The sequence below is a fragment of the Oxyura jamaicensis genome, chromosome 1 (genome assembly GCF_011077185.1).
Source record: "Oxyura jamaicensis isolate SHBP4307 breed ruddy duck chromosome 1, BPBGC_Ojam_1.0, whole genome shotgun sequence".
Lineage (NCBI taxonomy): Eukaryota > Metazoa > Chordata > Aves > Anseriformes > Anatidae > Oxyura > Oxyura jamaicensis.
The window spans coordinates 137854893-137872993 of NC_048893.1; the positions used below are offsets into that span (position 1 = coordinate 137854893).

General features: G+C 42.6%; 1 protein-coding gene across 1 annotated transcript; it reads left to right on the plus strand.

Annotated features, from left to right (window-relative positions):
* Positions 1-4709: 4709 nt before the first annotated feature.
* CNOT11 (CCR4-NOT transcription complex subunit 11) lies at positions 4710-16930 on the plus strand. Its single transcript, XM_035316374.1, has 7 exons — positions 4710-5148; positions 5551-5715; positions 10026-10178; positions 10748-10950; positions 11615-11817; positions 14158-14254; positions 16589-16930. Exons 1-7 carry the CDS (start codon positions 4710-4712, stop codon positions 16784-16786), a joined length of 1458 nt encoding a protein of 485 aa, XP_035172265.1. The 3' UTR covers positions 16787-16930.
* The last annotated feature ends 1171 nt before the right edge of the window (positions 16931-18101 follow it).

The window sequence follows — 18101 nt, forward strand, 5'->3', positions numbered from 1 at the left end:
GGGTGAAACGTTTCATAAAGTTGATTTCAGAAATTAGATGTGGCTGAGAACTCCTTTATTTGAGCCTCCACTACCATCACACACTCTCGCTTCTCTGTTAGGTGAGTTGTGAGCCCAAGAACACCCAGCACACTCACACGCCCACAGAACACCACACCTCGTGGAGTTACAGAAACCCTCTTTTGCATCACATTTACTGCACTTCTCCCCTGGGGAGTATTTTACCCCCATCTTTTCCTTAGATTAAGATGTCTGCTACCCTGAAATGGCAATCTGATTTCAAATCATGATGACTTCAGGATCCCCTTTGTCAACTGATGCTTGTGCCCATCCCACTTCCTATCAAATATTCCATCTTCTGAACCGTTAGCTTTCCTGCTCTGACCAGAAACCCCTCGATTTGCAGAAAATAATTTCAGATGCCTGCATTAGCCACATGTAAGTCATGTTCTTTTTGCTATCTCAGTCATTGGGAAGACTTTTCTATTGCTCTGAGGGCCATTTCTGCAGTTTTATGTCCATTGTTCCAGTAAGTACGTTATCCGAGAGCAGATTGCATTTCTGAAGTTTATAGGAAAAGAAGAGACAGATGTCTCTTTCTCAGCATTTTCCTCCTTTTTGCAACAAATCCCCTGCTCTGCTTTCTTCAGCAAAGCCTGTGTTAGCAGCAGGCTGAACAAAAAAGTCCACCTGGACAGAAGGACCACAGGTCCGTTTGAGTGTGGATTAGCACCCAGCAAACTGCCCTTCATTTAGTGCACAATCTTAGGCATGGCCATGCCTAACAAAAAGCTTCATCCCAACAAATGAACAAAAAGTTTTGCCAGATCACCGGGAGTAGAAAATCTGCTGATCAGTGTCAAGCCAACAGATGAGCACAATATACAAAAGTATCGAGGGAAGGAGGCTATAGGGGAAAAGCTACATGAATTCTTTGCATCTCTGTGTGGGATCTTGGAGTTGTTCCCAGACAAGAACCTTTACTGGCAGGGTACGAGTCAGAACTGCCTCACAGTGGAGTAAGAGATGTAAGAGATGTGAAATGAAATGCACGAAATAAGACATTATTCATCACCGGGATCTGGTGGGATTCACTTGAGAGATTTGTATTAGCTGAAGGAAGAAGATGCTAAACTGCAGTGTGCAACCTGCTGATCAAAACGGTCTCAGTAGCAAAGAAATAGTGTGACACCAATCTTTAAAAAGGCCACAGGGATAACCCAAGACACTGTAAACCATCAAGCCCAATTTCTGTACTGAGGAAATGACATGAAACCACAGCAGTGACCAGAACTTGTGCATGCACAGGTGAGACAGAGGAGTAACCTCTGTGTGTGTGCACCCTTCCCAGGTACACATTCAGTGTCCTGGTGAGACACAGTCATTCAGGGCTGTAAAAAATAAAACTGGCAGGAAGAATTCATAATGGTGAATGAGTAAATTAAATGGCAGAGAAGTCAGATATTTGATAAACGCAAAATAAAATACTGCAATGAGGGTGGGCTGGAGAAAGAAGGAAACTGTCCCTTTTGGAGTGGTGGGTGCTGCCTAATTATTGCTGCTGAGGAAGGATGAGCAAAGTCATTGAGGACAGTTCTTGTATAGTGTCAGGTCAATGTTCACGACCCAGAAGATCAACAACATGAAAAAGGAGCAGAGAAATAAATAGGGCTCAAAGGAGCAGAGAAATAAATAGGGCTCATTGTTAAAAGGTGTATAAATGTATAAATCTATGGGGCACTCACAGTTGAATACTGGATGCAAGTTTAAGCCCCACTTCTCGAAAAGGAGTGGAAAAAGCAGAGAAGGGCAACAAGGATGACAGAAGTAGGATTCCACAAAGGGTGGCTTTATCTTAGAGGGGAACAACAGAGGTGTGGCATGACAGCACATGCACGGAATGATGAGCAACAAACAGTGGAGAATGAAGCACTGTTTTGCACAGCACAGCTCTCAAACTGCAGAACTCATTGACTCGGTGCTTTACACATGCCAAAAATACAAGCAGGTTCATAAATCACTGAAGACGAGCTCAAGGAAGAAAAGTTCATCAGGGCTGGGAACTGCCATGACGAGCATTCAACCTTTGACTCGGGAAGTACCTAAACCTCAGATAGACAGAAGCCATGATGTTGATGATATTAGATGATATTCTGAAGATGATATTCTGAAGCCATCAGGGAAAGCGTCATTCTGTGCTTTCCCTGACAGACCCTTTCTCTAAGCTTCTGCTACCAGTCACAGACAGGACGCTGAGCTAGATAAACAGCATCTTATGGTTTTGTGCTCAGTTATGGGCATTTATAGTCACAGCTGCTCACGCGAGGTTTCTTTCATTTAGACCAGCAACACCTACCAGGAAAACCTCGTTTTGCTCTAATAAGTTGTCACTCTCCCAAGTCTCTTATATCCTTGTATCAAACCTTGTCCCTTGGTCTCTGTAGGAAGTTTAAAAGAGACAGAGGAACAGTAACCAGTCTTTTCCACTCTGCAGACCACTGACATGGTTACACCTTCCCAATCTATTGCAATAGTTCTTCAGCCCCACCAAACCAAAACCCTGTCAGGAACAAAGAACTGCAACAATTTCTCTACAGCTCAGCAGGACAGGGCTGGAGCACCTCTCCTATGACGAGAGGCTGAGAGAGATGGGGATGTTCAGCCTGGAGAAGAGAGGGCTCAGGGGTGACATCACTGTAGCTTTTCAATACTTAACAGGGGCTTATAAAAAAGATGGAAAACATTTTTTTTTTCTTGGGCAGATAATGATAGGACAAGGAGGAAAGGTTTTAAACCAAAAGAGGAGAGATTTACATTAGATGTTATGAGAAAATTCTTCAGTCTGAAGGTGGTGAGGCCCTGGCACAGGTTGTCCATAGAAGCTGTGGATGCCCCATCCCTGGAGGTGCTCAAGACCAGGCTGGATGGGGTTTGTAAGTAATGTAAGTCCTTGCTGCAGTTGTTATTCCCAAATTCCAAGGATACCTCTGTTTCCTGGAACACACTGGCCATGGCAGAAAGCTCACTGGCATCCTCTTCCTTTTGCTTTACAACCCTAGGCATGTATTTTGCCCTGTGATCTAGTCAGCTAGTGAGCAGCTGCTCACTCTAACAAGAAGGTTTTTAGATCATCTCTCACATGGCTGAAGAACCTGTGTTTTTGGTGTTGTTTCTGTGTGTGTGTGTTTCTTTCCAAAGCAATAACTTTTTTTTTTTTTTTTTTTTTTTTTTTTTTATCTTCTATATGTGTGTGTGAAGCCTTTACACCTCTCAGATCTTGCTTTCCTCCCCATCCATTACTTGCTTTGTATTCAGAACCCTACCAACCCTTCCATTTATTTTATAAACTGAATCCCATCTCTTGTATCAGAATGGCTAACTAGAAAGCCAAGGTCTTCTGGGCTGTGCAACTTGGGAAGTGTACATCTGAGGGAACCCAGTCGCTGATACCACAGGAATCAGACAGCAGAAGCAGTGACTGTTCTCAGGACCTTCCAAGTGTACACCACAGAAAGCTCTTCCTCTAGGCCATGCCCTCAGCTCTTCTTCACGTTATGCCTGGCACATCCCTGAGCTGCTGTCTCTCAAGATGCACTTCCACAAGACAAGCTGGTAATACCAAGCATTGCACTTCAAAGGGATGTTCCTCCGACCCCTGCTTCCAGCCACACACTGCTACAGCTTGTCTGCCTTCAGCTCTGCCAAGAACCCCACCAGCAAAGTGGTTAGATCTCAATTAAACTGGATCAAGAAAGAAACAGATGAGCACCACCTGCAGGATGCCCTGTAGGCAGGGCAAAGGAGGAGAACGACACCTCCTGCTCTTAACACCAGAGGCAAGGTAAGGTTGCAGGGCTGCTCGCTGAGCTTCTTGGCACTAATCCTGGGAAAGGCTGGCTTGCTGGTCAGCGTGTGCCTGGAGCGTGCCTTTGCTCCTGTGTGGGGTGCTGATGCGGGAATAGGACCCAAGGGCACGGCATGGAGCTGGGACAGGGGAGGGTCAGCCTGGGGGTTAGGGAAAGGTTCTGCACCCAGAGGGTGGTCGGGCACTGGGACAGGCTCCCCAGGGCGGCGGTCACGGCACCGAGGCTGACGGAGTGTTTGGACAGTGCTTTTAGACACAGGGGCTGATTTTGGGGTGGTGCTGTGTGGAGCCAGAGGTTGCCTTGCGGGTCCCTCACAGCTCGGGATATTTATTCTGTGACTGTGATACCCCTGGGACGGAAGCTTCTTTTCTCTCAGAAAGCACCAGATATGAGGAGATGTAACTAGACGTCTAACACTTGTACTGCCCAAAAGAGCCGAGGTAGACACCCCATGGCCAGGAGAAGCCCCCCAGGGCCCCCATCTCGGTCGGGGGAGGAGCAACTCCCCCTCAGCCCCCCCAATCCCCTCACGATCCCGCTCCCCCCCCAATCTGCCGCTAGGGGCGGGGCCAACGGCAGCCACCGCGCGCGCACCCCTCCGGGCTCCCCCTACCGGCCCCAACGTCCCTAACGGCCGCGGTGGCCCCGCCCCTCCCCATTCACCAGCCAATCGCCTTTCCCCGCCGCGCCGGTCGGACCAATCCGGTCCCTTCCCCGGAGCCGTCCCCGTTCCCCCCTCCCACCCCCGCCCCGTTTCGCTCCGTCGCGGCCGCGCCGTAAAGCGCGGAGCGGGCGCCGCGGCCTGGCGGCGGGGCCGGGGCCGGGCCGGGCTCCGTGAGGCGGATGCCCGGGGGCGGGGGCAGCCCGGCGGAGGCGGCCGGCGAGGCTGGGGCGGCGGCGGGGGGAGGCGGCGGCAGCGGCGGGGGGGTGCCGGTGCCGCCGGTGGCCGGCAGGATGAGCCTGTCGCCCAAGGAGCTGTCGAGCCTGCTGAGCATCGTGTCGGAGGAGGCGGGCGGCAGCACGTTCGAGGGCCTGTCGAGCGCCTTCCACCACTACTTCGGCAAGGCCGAGCACTTCCGCCTGGGTTCCGTCCTCGTCCTGCTGCTGCAGCAGCCCGACCTGCTGCCCAGCCCCGCGCAGCGCCTCACTGCCCTCTACCTGCTCTGGGAGATGTACCGCACCGAGCCGCTCGCCGCCAACCCCTTCGCCGCCGTCTTCGCCCACCTGCTGAACCCCGCGCCCGAGCGCGGCGGGGATGAGGCGGAGCGGACGCCGCTCTCCGGTGAGATCCGGCCCGCAGGGGGGTCAGGGCCGTGACACTGGGAAACCAGAGGAGGTTCGGGTTGGAAATGAGGAGACATTTCTTCTCAGAAAGAGCAGTCAGGCGCTGGGACGGGTTGCCCAGGGAGGTGGTGGGGTCACCGTCCCTGGGGGTGTTCAAGGAAAGGCTGGACATGGTGCTTAGGGACATGGTTCAGTGGTGACATTGGTGGTAGGGGGCTGGTTGGACCAGATGGTCTTGGAGGTCTCTTCCAACCTTAATGATTGATACTCATGAAAATTCACTTGTTAGTTTGCATTTTATTTTAGTGCCTTTTATTTTCCTTTGTACACAACAAATATGTAAAGTACTGATGTTACTGTCATGAAAAACATGGGTTGTTTCTTCATTCTGTCTCCACAGGCTTCTTACCTCCTATAACTCCTCCAGAGAAATTTTTTCTCTCTCAGCTGATGTTGGCCCCCCCTAGAGAGCTGTTCAAGAAGACTCCTCGACAGATCGCGTCCATGGATGTAGGAAACATGGCCCAGTCGGTGGACATAAGTGGCCTTCAGCTGGCATTAGCAGGTAAGGAAGAGCTGTGGCTGTGGTTCAGCTGTGGATGGAAATGTGAACTGTCATTTGGCTTTGAGTTACTTGAGGAAACATTTGTCTATCCTAAACAGGGAAAAAGTTGGACTAAGCTCTATAGTTTTCAAGCACAGATTATGTCTTAGCTATTTTATCGCACTTAGCAAGCAGCTTTTTAAGCACATTTGTCACTGCCTTAAAATGAGAACATTTTGCAAGTTTTGAAAGACTTTCATCTAAAATTTGGAGAGGTTTTGGTGTATTTTTGTTCCTTTTCCCCTCTGCAGTATTTTTGGTATGAGATTGGCTACTACAATAGTGTCTTTGCTTTTCTAAAATGAACTTAGATTTTACAGTGTTAGCTCAGGAGTGGTAGGTGATCTGCTTTAACATGGAACCACTGAACAGTTTGAGTTGGAGGGGACCTTAAGGATGATGTAGTTCCAACCCCCCTGCCACGGGGAGGGACACCTCCCACCAGACCAGGCTGCCCAAAGCCCCATCCAGCCTGGCCTTGAGCACCTCCAGGGATGGGGCATCCATGCTTCTCTGGGCAGCTTGTGCCAGGGCCTCACCACCCTCAGACTGAAGAATTTCTTCCTAACATCTAATCTAAATATGCCTTGTTTTAGTTTGAAGCCATTACCCTTGTCCTGTCGTTACAGTCCCTGACAAAGAGACCCTTTCCTAAGTTAAAAGGTAGCACGATATGATGACAGAAGAAGCAAAGGACCAGGAACATGGTTGTTCTGATCATGTTGACTGGGGAGTCACATCTGGAACTACTCTGAAACAAATATTGTCAGGAACAAGTTGCCAATTTAGAAGGGGGGGAATTCCTAGGCATGTGCAAATGGAACTACTTCAAAACTGGCCATCCCACTTCTGTTCCTGAACATTGTGGCCTACCTCTATGAGGTCAGGCACTAACTAGGCTTTTTCTGCCAGACGCTCGTATCTTGGTCCTATCATTTTCATGTAGAATTTGCCAATGATTTTTTTTATGCTCAGATACACTGTCACATGTTCATGGTGTACAGATCTGCAGCGTCCTCAGCTGCTATTTCTAGACTGCAGGATCTTTTGAAAATGGAAATTGAATACCCTAGCATACTGACAAGAGGAAAAACAAACCCTTCTGGTTCTTCTGTTCATCCTGGCTGTGACAGAAAGAACATTTCTGTCAGTTCAGAGTCTTGAAATTTCAGATAACTTGTGACTTTAGCATAAGGCATACATCGTGCCTTAACAAAACCTGGATTTTTTTCATCTGTTTTTGTTTGTTTTGCCCTTGATACTGTGTTTGCATTGTGTCATGTTAAAGCTAAAACGTGCAGAGAACCTCAAAACTGTATTGGTAGGGGTGGTTGCTTTAGGACATGCATTTATTCTGTCCTTTTTTTAAATACAATACACTGATGGCTTTAAGTACAGTACAGAGCCATTAATAATGCTTCGCCAAATTGAGCCCTGTGAGATGTGCTTGTATCATTATTTACATAACTCAATAAGCAGCATGCATAATTAACTGTTTATGAGCTGTTGCAGGAGTTGTGCAACAAAACAAAGTACATCTGAAAAAGGTTAATGCTGTATTTCTCAGACTTCTAGCTGTAGCTCCCTAGAAGAAATGCCTGCTTTCTAGTCACTTTTTCAGAGGACAGCTCTTTTTTTTTCTTTTAATAATTGTGACATTTCCACATTTCCTGTCTGTCTATCTGTAATGCTTCAGGAAGTCTGTAAAGTTTTCAAAAGTCTTCACTGTGTGTCTCCTATTGATGCAGGATGAAGTGATGCTGTTTACAGTGCATAAATGTTGTATTATGATAGATTCTTAGATACAATGTTTGGAACAATGTTTGGAGTGTGGTATTTACATCATTTTCCCATGCATTTCACCAAGCTTAACAGCTCTAAGTTGTGGTAGCACCTCAAAATAGTGGCCCTGAGATGAATTCAGGGCTGTTTAGAACAGGATGAATTTGAGCTGCTTTAGAATATATTTGCCAAATCAAATTATTTAGAAAGCGTAAAAATTTTTCAAAGAGTGTATCTATCTCTTTTTTATTTTTTTTATTTTTTTTTTGTGAAGTGGGGGGAAAAAAAGTACTTGGCTTGTTTTTTGAACTTAATTGTGACAACTTTGCTTGGAGCTGTATTATTATTGTTTTTTTTCTGTTGAGTGTAAAATGTTGGCATAGAGCATCTTGGGAATCAGTTTTAAAACTTGCTTTGTTCTATTCTCCCTCTGGTTTTCAGGGTGTTCGCTCTGGCTTTGTGTCTGTAACTTGATTTTGTTGATCTAGTGTGTTACTGTAGCAAAAGTGACATGTCCCTGCAGCTAGTAGAAAGTGACTTTGGCAAAGTGCTCGTGAGTGTTTGTTTGCTGACCCTTATTTGACGGAAGGGTAATTATCCTGTATTGAAAGTTGAGTTTGTAATACATTGTAGGGCTTTCTGTTAAGAATCAGACAGTTTGTTGTTACTTGTTTAAACAGGGAAAAAAAGGGGGGGGGGGGGGAAGGTAGGCAAGACATGACACCTCCGTATGGGAACCTAAGTGATTGTATTCAGATTCTTATTATTATTATTATTACTATTTAATTTGAATGTGTTAGTTCAAGTTGCTGTATTTGTTCCAGTTAAATAAGCATGTTCTAATTTACTGGTCTCAGTTCTTGCTTTTGCTTAACTGAAACTAATTTTTGAAGCAGTGAGGGCTCACAGAGGCTTCTAAAGCCTCTGAATTAGCGTGTGTCTTAAACTTCTGTTTTTCTAATTCATCCTATTCTATTTCTAATTCATTTCTAATTCATTTTCTAATTTCATCATTAGTGGTTTGAGATTATGGGGATACAAACTAATCAGTGATTTTTATCGACTGAAATATTTAAGTTCTAGATTATAAAAGAAAAGACTGGAAAAAGACACCCAATAGATTATATATATTTTTTTTTTCAGTGAATTTGATTCGTTGAATCAACTAATCTGTTTGGGGGCTGAATGAAAGCTGGAATTTGAAACGGTTTATAAAGTAGAAGATCTATTTTATAGAACAGTTCATTTTTATTTCAAAAAATATTTGTTTCAAAACGGGTGAAAAGCATGCTAGCTGCATTTAACAGAAAAACATACCATGCTGTGCTACTTCAGTGAGCGTATATATAAATGTTTGCGCAGTCTGAAGTAATTTGATAAAATAGGACAGAAAGCCCTGAAAGAAACTAGCAATAGGTAATGCTTTGTTTTGATGATCCTTTTGACACTCGCAGGAATTTCACTTCAAACATCTCTCAAAGATTTGGTCACAGTCACATGAAGTAGAGCTCAGGTGGATGGGAAGCTGTGAAGGGTCTTGTGGCTGCACGAGAAAGAGCGAGCACACTTTGCTTGAAAGAGATAGGGATCCTACGCTGAATCTGTCAGCACTACACTCAGTTAGGATAAGAAGCAGTGTTTAATTTCATGTGGGACCAGCGATTTTGGACTTCAAATTACTTGAGGGTTAATCTTGCTAAAGTGATAGAAAACATGGTTTCTTAGAAATACAGAGAATACAGAAGGTCAGCCCTTAAGTCTTCGGATGCAGAAGAGTGATAGGCTCTGCCAGAACAACACCTAAAATCTGACAATTTGAGTATTGAGCCCAATAGTTTCTTTTTGGCAAGTATTTTTGTGTCTTTGATAATTTTTTCTGTAACTTGCTTAAGTTCTGTAATTTGGGCTTTAAATGGACCCTTCCACAGGACTGCTTTATAATTCCTGTTTGTGTAGAATCCTGCATCAATTAAACTCCATCTCCTCCAAGCACTTGCTGTAACTTGACAGCAAATGCAAAAGTAGCTTATGTGACGCCACTGAGATGTGTTGGCTAAATCTGAATAGCTGACTTCAGTTCTAGTGTGACCCTTATCATAGCAGAGTGTAAATGTAGCTCTGCAGATTTTTCACTTCCCAGCTCTGAGAAGTGATTGCAAAACTAGATACATTATCTGAACTCTTTCAGGAGTATCATGTGAATCCACTAATTTGCTTTTAAGAACAGATTACATTAGTTGCTTACCTTTCTAAAGTCAAGACTACATTTCAGATTCATTTTTTTCATCTTTATCACTGCTGCATGCTTCTGTCCCTCTCCTGTCAGATTGGCATTTTGAGTACTAGCTGACAGTGTTAAATTTCATGTTGTTCCCTCTTATTTTTAAGCTAGCTCTGCTCTAAAGCTGATTGTTTCAGACTACTTTTAGTATTCTGGGCATCTCCGTTTCAATTTTATGCTTTAATATTGTTGCCTGACCTTCTTTCAGAACGCCAGTCCGAGCTGCCAACGCAGAGCAAGGCCAGCTTCCCCAGCATCCTCAGCGATCCTGACCCAGATTCTTCCAACTCCGGTTTTGACAGCTCTGTTGCCTCCCAGATCACTGAAGCCTTAGTGAGTGGACCAAAGCCTCCTATAGAAAGTATGCGCATTTTCACATCTTTGTGGTTGTAACTCATGACGTGCTGTGTCCTTACGCTTCTCCAGATGAAAGATAATATGATTCAAAAGTATTTTCAAAGTATAAAATGGGGATGAATATGAATGAAACAGTGCAGAACTGCAACAAACTATCTTCAGATCACTCCATGACATTCATATTTCCCGGCTTTTCAAAATCTCGAGTGTGCCTTCAAGCTGTTTCCTGTGTTACCTGTTGGCTAAAAACCTGGGTCTGATGCCTCTCAGCTCTTAGTCCCCTACACTAATATCTGCATTCCTGTTCCAGGAAGCAGTTAGTGGGCAAGGGAAAAAGGCCATGCTCTGATGGCAGAAGCAATAACTTAGTGATCTGATCCAAGAGGAAATCCAGGCTGATGTAACAGCATCACTAAAAATGAGGAATAAATGTCTGTCTGGGAGGGAAAGAAGATCATAATGTTCTTCCCAGTGCTAAAGCTTAAAGAATTGTGGGCTTTGGGGGCTTTATTGTACTGAAATAAAACTGAATACCTGAAGTTTAAAAAATGTTTCACGTTGTTGCCTTTTTAGGTCACTTTCGACCAGAGTTTATTCGACCACCGCCTCCACTCCATATATGTGAGGATGAATTGGCATGGTTAAATCCAATAGAACCAGATCACACGATTCAGTGGGATAAATCAATGTGTGTTAAAAACAGCACCGGAGTTGAGATAAAAAGAATCATGGCAAAAGCTTTCAAAAGTCCCTTGACTTCCCCACAGCAAACACAGGTAAGTGTCATGCAGTTTTCTCCTTAAATTGCTTTTCTAACAAGCTGTTTGTTAGATTTACATATTTTCTATTAAAGTGATCTGCGTTTTCTAATTCAGATCTGTGTTCTGATTCGGTATTTTTAATTGTCATAACCCAAGGGTTTTGACTTGGGTTTGTATGAATGAGAGAAATCTTAAAACTTCATAGCAACGGGTGGATGTAGCTAAGTTGATCAGTGGTACCGATATTTTTCTGCATTGAAAGTCTTTTGATAACACAGTTGTTCCTGCTCCTATGGAAGCTTTCAATGAGAAATGAATTCAGAAATGCCAACACTGACTCTTTGCTCAATTTAGTAATATCACCCCCTTTATTTCAGTGGGTTTTTCTTATATTTGTTTTGCTAGCACTATAAAATACACTTAAGTTAAAGAACTCTTTCTGATATTCTGATGACAGTGAACTTGAAATTGAGGTTTCTTCTGCTGGACAGAAAACTAAAGGAGGATGACTTTTTTCTTTCATTTTTCTTTTTTAACCTTTTAAACCTGTGTTTCAGTAGAGATGTCGAAAGGCTTATAATTCTCCTGTTGTTGACATGTATTATAGCTTCAGCCAGCAATGTGAATAGTTAAGGAAAAAGAAAACAATTCAGACTTCTCTTTTTTTTTTTCCTTATAGCTCCTTGGAGAACTGGAAAAGGACCCCAAGCTCGTTTACCATATTGGTCTTACTCCTGCCAAATTGCCAGACCTTGTTGAAAACAATCCTTTAGTAGCTATAGAAATGCTGCTCAAACTGATGCAGTCTAGTCAGATAACAGAGTATTTTTCTGTCTTGGTCAACATGGACATGTCCTTACATTCAATGGAAGTTGTAAATCGGTAAGTACTCTCTCAAATCTAACGTACTTCAGGAAACTTACGAAATAAAGACAATCTACTGAACAGTTAGTAACTGATTGTGGGCCTGGCTGTAGGTGGATGCATTCCAAAAGTAACAGAAATAACAGGAATTGAAAAAATCAGTCAGATGACAGTGAAAGAGAAGAGCACCAAACTGTCATTTCCTTTTCAATTTATCTGATTGTTTTGTCTCTGTTTTGAATACTCTTAATAGTAAGACTTAGTGTGTCCTAACTAATCTCACAGAGGAAGACAGTGCTGTGGAATGGTAGCTTTCTGCAACTTCTGGCTTTTCTTTTTCTTTCATAAAGGCTGTACTTGCTTTTTGCCTTCAGTTAAAGAAAAAACAAGCTTATTTTGGTCCAGATTCAATTTGTAATGTTAGCTTTGGATTGGTAATAAAGAATTGAATCTCTCGAACAACCTCAGTGCAGAGAAAGCTGCCAATTTCCAAGTTCCTTTTTTACTGTGGTGCAGTTTGAGAATATTACTGTAATACTGTTTCCTGTTAGCATCATCAAAACTGCAATTTAACAGGGGAAAAAATGCTACTTCCCAGCAGAAAGAATAAATTAGATGTTGGAGATATATATAACTGATATAAAATTTAATATATAACATACTGTATTTCACAGCACATTCATTGCACAGATGCTATTCTAGTTTAATTTTTTAGCCCCTGCTCCAAGAATGGAGAGGCTTATTCAAAAGAAAAAACAAACAAACCAGAGTTACTCTTGATATTAGCAAAGTGTTTCTACATGAGGAAGAATGGGCAAACACATTGTAGTGTAGGTAGCTCCAGCTGGAGGTGGTAATTATTAGAAAGTCATTTTACTACACTGTTTGATATGTTCAGTTCCAAAGAGTATTTAAAGGAGGTATTTGCTTAAAAAGAACTTGTGTTCTTGATGCAGATTAAGTGGTCAAAAGGTGGTATTGTTAAATAGCCATCCTGCTTTATTTTCTTGCCCTGTCTTTGTTGGAAATAACTTCTGCATACAGATAGACCCCACTTTCTTAATGGAATGCTGACACTTTAAATGGGGGAACTTCTCAGACAGCTAATCCCCACAAACCACCAGAGAACATCGTTCCTACTTTCTTCCATTTCTTGGCAATTACTGAATGTGGACTGCCAAACCAGCCTCGTTCCGCAGTCCCTTTGCAGAGGAGTTGAATCGTACCTCAAATATCACTTGACAAAAGAGACATATATGCCTCTCCCATGGTGCAGTCTTAGGTGGTTACTGCCCTGAAGGTTTCGATAATGGCTGCAACAGGGAGAAATAGTGGTAGGAAAAGAGTTCTTGTTCCTGCCTGGGGTAGCTGGACCACCAGTCAGGCATGCTGGTTTTCCCACAGCGGAACTACCATAGAAAAAACCTCTTGAACTGTGAAATGACCACTAGAGGTAATTATTTAAGTGAAAGAAGACAAAAACTTGGAACTGAAATGTCTAAAATTTCCCTGTTGCCATGCCTTTTACTGCTTAAGATGGGACTGGTTTGTTTATTTAGTCTAATTCTGTTGTAATTTTATGGCAGTTTTACACTTAATATGTAACGTTATCTATAACTTAGGAACTGTAGCACTTCTTCAAGAAACAGCGGTACCTCAGATACTTCAGTAATCAACACTGTTAAACAGCAAATAGCTGTCCGCTCTGTTAACCCTTGAAATAGATGAATGCCATTCTTTGCCATAGTTCTCCAATTGTTCTGCAGTAAGAAGCTTCTGAGATCATTGTGCATCATGAATCTCATTCATCCAGTCAAGGTTTCTTGCATTTGAGCTCCAGATATTCAAGCTGTTTCAGTTTTTAGGACTAAAATCTGGATCTGAAAGACTAATGGAACTGATCTTTTGACACACAAAAAAGTTATGTGGGTTGTATACTCCAGGAAGGAGCTGAGCATCTAGATTGGCTACCTGAAATTCAGATGCAGATAAGCCAAATCATATTGTGGTGCTTACTGCAGAAGAATATTGGTGTTCAGACAGCTTGAGACCTTCCTCTTAAATTTGAAATTGTATTGTTGACACATTTGTGTAACATATAGCAGGTCTTTGTAGGTATATCAAACATACTACGAACTAAATCTAATCTAGCTTCTGTACTGTGTTGGGTTTAAAAGAAAGATTTTGATTCCTAAGAAACCTAGATGTTTAGAATTATGTCTGTGAAGGCTCTCAGAAATCAGCTCGGTATGACATGATAAGGAATAAACTAGTATCACAGGTCTAACTCATCTGTTCTGCAACAGAATCATAATATTTCTGGCTACATAAACCATTGGATATTTTTAATTTGAACAGGCTTACTACTGCAGTTGATCTCCCTCCTGAATTTATTCATCTTTATATCTCCAACTGCATCTCTACCTGTGAACAGATTAAAGACAAATATATGCAGGTGAGTGCTCTGCTCAGCTGGTCAGGAAAAAGGGTCCAGCATCTTGCTCTGCGTAATAAGTGCTGAGACTTTATAAGGGTGAGAGCAGTAAAGAAGCAGTAAGACAGAATAATTTATTTCAAAGGTATTTTTTTTTCTTAATGCACTATACAATTCTTTATAGTGTTTAATGGTTGTTTTTTTCACCTTTCTACAAGACTCCACAGGTAACCACTATTCTGGTTTGATGCAGATATCATACACTTCTCCCTGGCAGAGCTACAGTTTTATGACTCAGGTGCTTAAGTGCAAAAAGCTTATCTGGCATTCACTGTGCATTTTCTTTACCCCTAGTGTGAGATGTTTGTCTTCTACTTAGTTTTGAGCTTTTTTTTCCCTCCACATGTCTCCACCAGTTCCATCCTTTGAGGTGATGTTACAAAACTCGTGGAAGTTTTGCCCTTCAATTTTCGCTATTACTGACCTATAGCAGCTTTCAGATCTCCTTTAAGACCTAAAACCCCTTTTCTTTTTTGCTTTCCTAATTCCCAAGCCAGTCTTAATTCCTCAGTACCAGCATACAAGTTGTCACCACTTCAAGGATCTTTAATCCTCCTTGTAGCTGTTACCTACATGTTGTATGAAGTACTTCCCTTTTCTCCTAAAATTATATATGAGTTTCACCAAGTAGGTCTTGTTTTCTTGGATATGTTCTTGTGAAGGACAGTTCCATGTTCAGTTTATACAAGGCTTTGAGTCCTGACCAATTCCTCCCTCAGCTTTCTCCTCTCCATACTGGATTGCAGCCAATTCAGATTTGTGCAAGGCATCCATTACTTTCCCGTAAGCTTTTTGGCTTCCTTCAGCTGCAGAGACCAAAACTGCACGTAGTGAACAGGATGTAGGTTCAGTGTGGTTTTAGACAGCAGGAAAATCCCCTCTGTCTTGTTCTAAATACCCTTCCAGATGCTGACTAACCATTTGTTAGTTTTTGGTGGCTGCTGATAGTTCTCTGCTTTGGGACTTTGCCAGAAATGCATGGATGCATTGATCTGTGACTTGCTGAATAGCAGAGGAGAAAAATAGAGCTGAGAACATGCTCACGGAGTGGGTGGACAGTGCCGAGATCGTAGAGCAGCTGTGCTTCTGGCCCATGGGACAAAAAAAGAGGGTCAAGGAACACATACTGATCACCAAGTAGCATGCAAGGCATGTGAGATCTGACATACGTTAATACTACCTATGAGGTCTCACAGCAGCTGAAACACAAGATGTTTTGTTTGAGAAGCCCCATTCAAAAACACTCTGATTAGAAGTAAGCGAAGCACAATCCTCAGAGTTTGGGAACCAGCCAACACCTCGCAGTTTTACTCTTGTTCTGAGTTTCATGTCATTATTGAAGTTACTCTTGTCACTAGTCCTTGTGCTGCCGAGAACACATGATGCATTTTGACTGTAGCAAGGGAAACAACTTGTTCATTTTCTTAATTTCCTTGGCCTAGGTAGGAAACTTTAGAGAGCTTAGTTCCTCTAAAAATCGTTGACTACTTATTTGCCTTCATCCCGGTCTCACGAGCAGTTGGTTAGTGACTGGGTCTGTGTCTGACAGACCTGAGGTGCCAGTTCCTAGGTCTCCAGTTCACAATTCTCCATGTGCTCTACAAGGTGCTACCTCAGCAGCCCCTAGGAAGGAGGAATGTAGCCGAGATCCCATCTTTTCACTGGACCAGGCAGGGAATTGCAGCTCACAGCCACAAGCTCTGTGGCGTGTTCTTGGACTAAGCATCCCCGGCACTGCCTTTCCTTCTGAGATACAGCAATACTGCCATGTGTCAATTCAGTGATGGAGTGCTTCCAGTTAAGAATGTTTGGGATCAGTTCTGCAGCTGTCGTTCCCTAGCTGGAGTGTCTTTAACTGCGTGACCACTGAGTTTTGAGACTGAAACCTGCTCATTTTTCTTTATGGTGTTACTTGTAGAAAATGAGACTAAGCAAGAATGGTGTCCCTAGTGATGACAAGTCTCCTGGGTTTTTATTCACATTTACATCTGTACACGTGCCCTGTACGTTTTTTGTATTCTGTAATCTGGTACTTACTTGTGCATGGGATTAATCTTGGAAGCTCCTGCATCCATCAGTACAGTACTATAAAGCAGGGGAGTCCAGTTTTGAATACGATAGTAATGTGGGAGGTTGAATAGCATGGGCAGCATGTACAGAGCTTGGGGAAAAGATTACTGCTGTAGCTAAAGTACTGCTGAAATATCTCAGTTCAGATTGTTGCGCTGCTGAGGGCCAACAAACTTGGTTGCCAACCTTTATGTGCATTATGAAACTGTCTCTCTTCTGTTTCAGAATCGCCTGGTACGTCTTGTTTGTGTCTTCCTTCAGTCTTTAATCAGAAACAAAATTATTAATGTACAGGACTTGTTTATAGAGGTGCAAGCCTTCTGCATTGAGTTCAGTCGGATAAGAGAAGCAGCTGGCCTCTTCAGATTGCTGAAGACACTAGATACTGGGGAAAATCCATCAGAGACAAAAACTTCCAAATAAAACCACTTCGTCACGGAGGGTGGGGGATATCAGCATTCTATACTAATTAATTGTATATTTTAAACCAAAATCACTGGATTAATGATGTAATACACTATAAATAGCATTTTATGCATTTAAACAATAAATAATGTTTTTCTGATATGGGTGCTTGAGTTTGAAATGGTAGGCCTTACCCTTAACGGTTCTTTGACTACAGTTTGCGTGCACATCCTGAACTCTAGCCTCTATTTCCAGAGAGGGATGTAAATACTACTTACCATTTCACATTAAACTTTATTTATCTGGCACTCACTGTCTGTGTTCACAAACAGCTTTAGGTAACTGAAGTCAACTGGTATCAAAATAAGTAATTTAAATTCATCTTGGCTCTTCCTGTACTCTGTAAGGCTTTCTAAAAGCTGGATGCAACTTCTGTTAATGGTGTTCTCTCTTCTCCCTGGGAAAGGGAAAGTCTGCCTTGATGCTTAGAATAAGCTTAAGGATTATCTTTAATGTTTATGATGATGAAGTGTTGACTGTGTAACGTTTAAAACTGTATGCTCTCCTCCTCCACATCACTGACTTTTTCACACTGCTGGCTTCGTACCATCAATAGTTGAAGTACCATAATTATTTCATGATTTTGTGAAGATCCATTGTGGAAAAATGGTGCCATAGCTTCATAAAACTCAGTCATAAGCCTCTTCTCACTTCCAATGTTGCACAAATACTTGCTTTATGGCTACCAATGATTAAAATAGCCTCTTCAGTCATAAGCATGTAGTCAGTACCATGCTAATGTTAGGCTAAGGCTGAGGGGAAGGGTAGGCTAAAATATCATTGAAGTTGATAGTTAAATAATTGCTGTTATTTAAACTCTCAACTTTAAAAGAAAAATAATTTGAAAAGTTTAGCCACTCTAGTGTAATGCTGGTTGATGAACAAAAGCTGCTTTAAGTCTACAGCTTCTGCTTAAATTTTTATGAGGCAGAAGATCGATAATGCAAGGTCAAGGTTTTCTTTTGACTTTATCTTTGTAAGTAACATAAACTGATAAATTACTTGGATAAAATCCCATCAATCTAATCTTCTGCAGCATGATCTTTCTGTAAGAGCCCTGTAAGAAGCGTTCTCCAGGTATTAGAGGATTAGGCTTGTACAACTTCCCAAAGTTATGATGTGTTAGGTCAACTAAAGTAGCATTTATTTTAGGTCTGCTCCAAGTCTAAAAACTCCTTCTCCAGAGATTCTTTCTTAAACCTTTCCATGTGTTATGTCAGTGTTAGCAGTAACAGTTAACACAGCTTATACTCTGAATTTGTACCCTGCCTGC

Excerpts from the sequence above, each read along its gene's own strand:
- CNOT11 (XM_035316374.1), top strand. The coding sequence starts at position 4,710 with ATGCCCGGGGGCGGGGGCAGCCCGGCGGAGGCGGCCGGCGAGGCTGGG. Across the intron at positions 5,149-5,550 it reads GGAGCGGACGCCGCTCTCCG|GCTTCTTACCTCCTATAACT; the intron begins GTGAGATCCGGC and ends CTGTCTCCACAG. Across the intron at positions 14,255-16,588 it reads TTAAAGACAAATATATGCAG|AATCGCCTGGTACGTCTTGT; the intron begins GTGAGTGCTCTG and ends CTTCTGTTTCAG.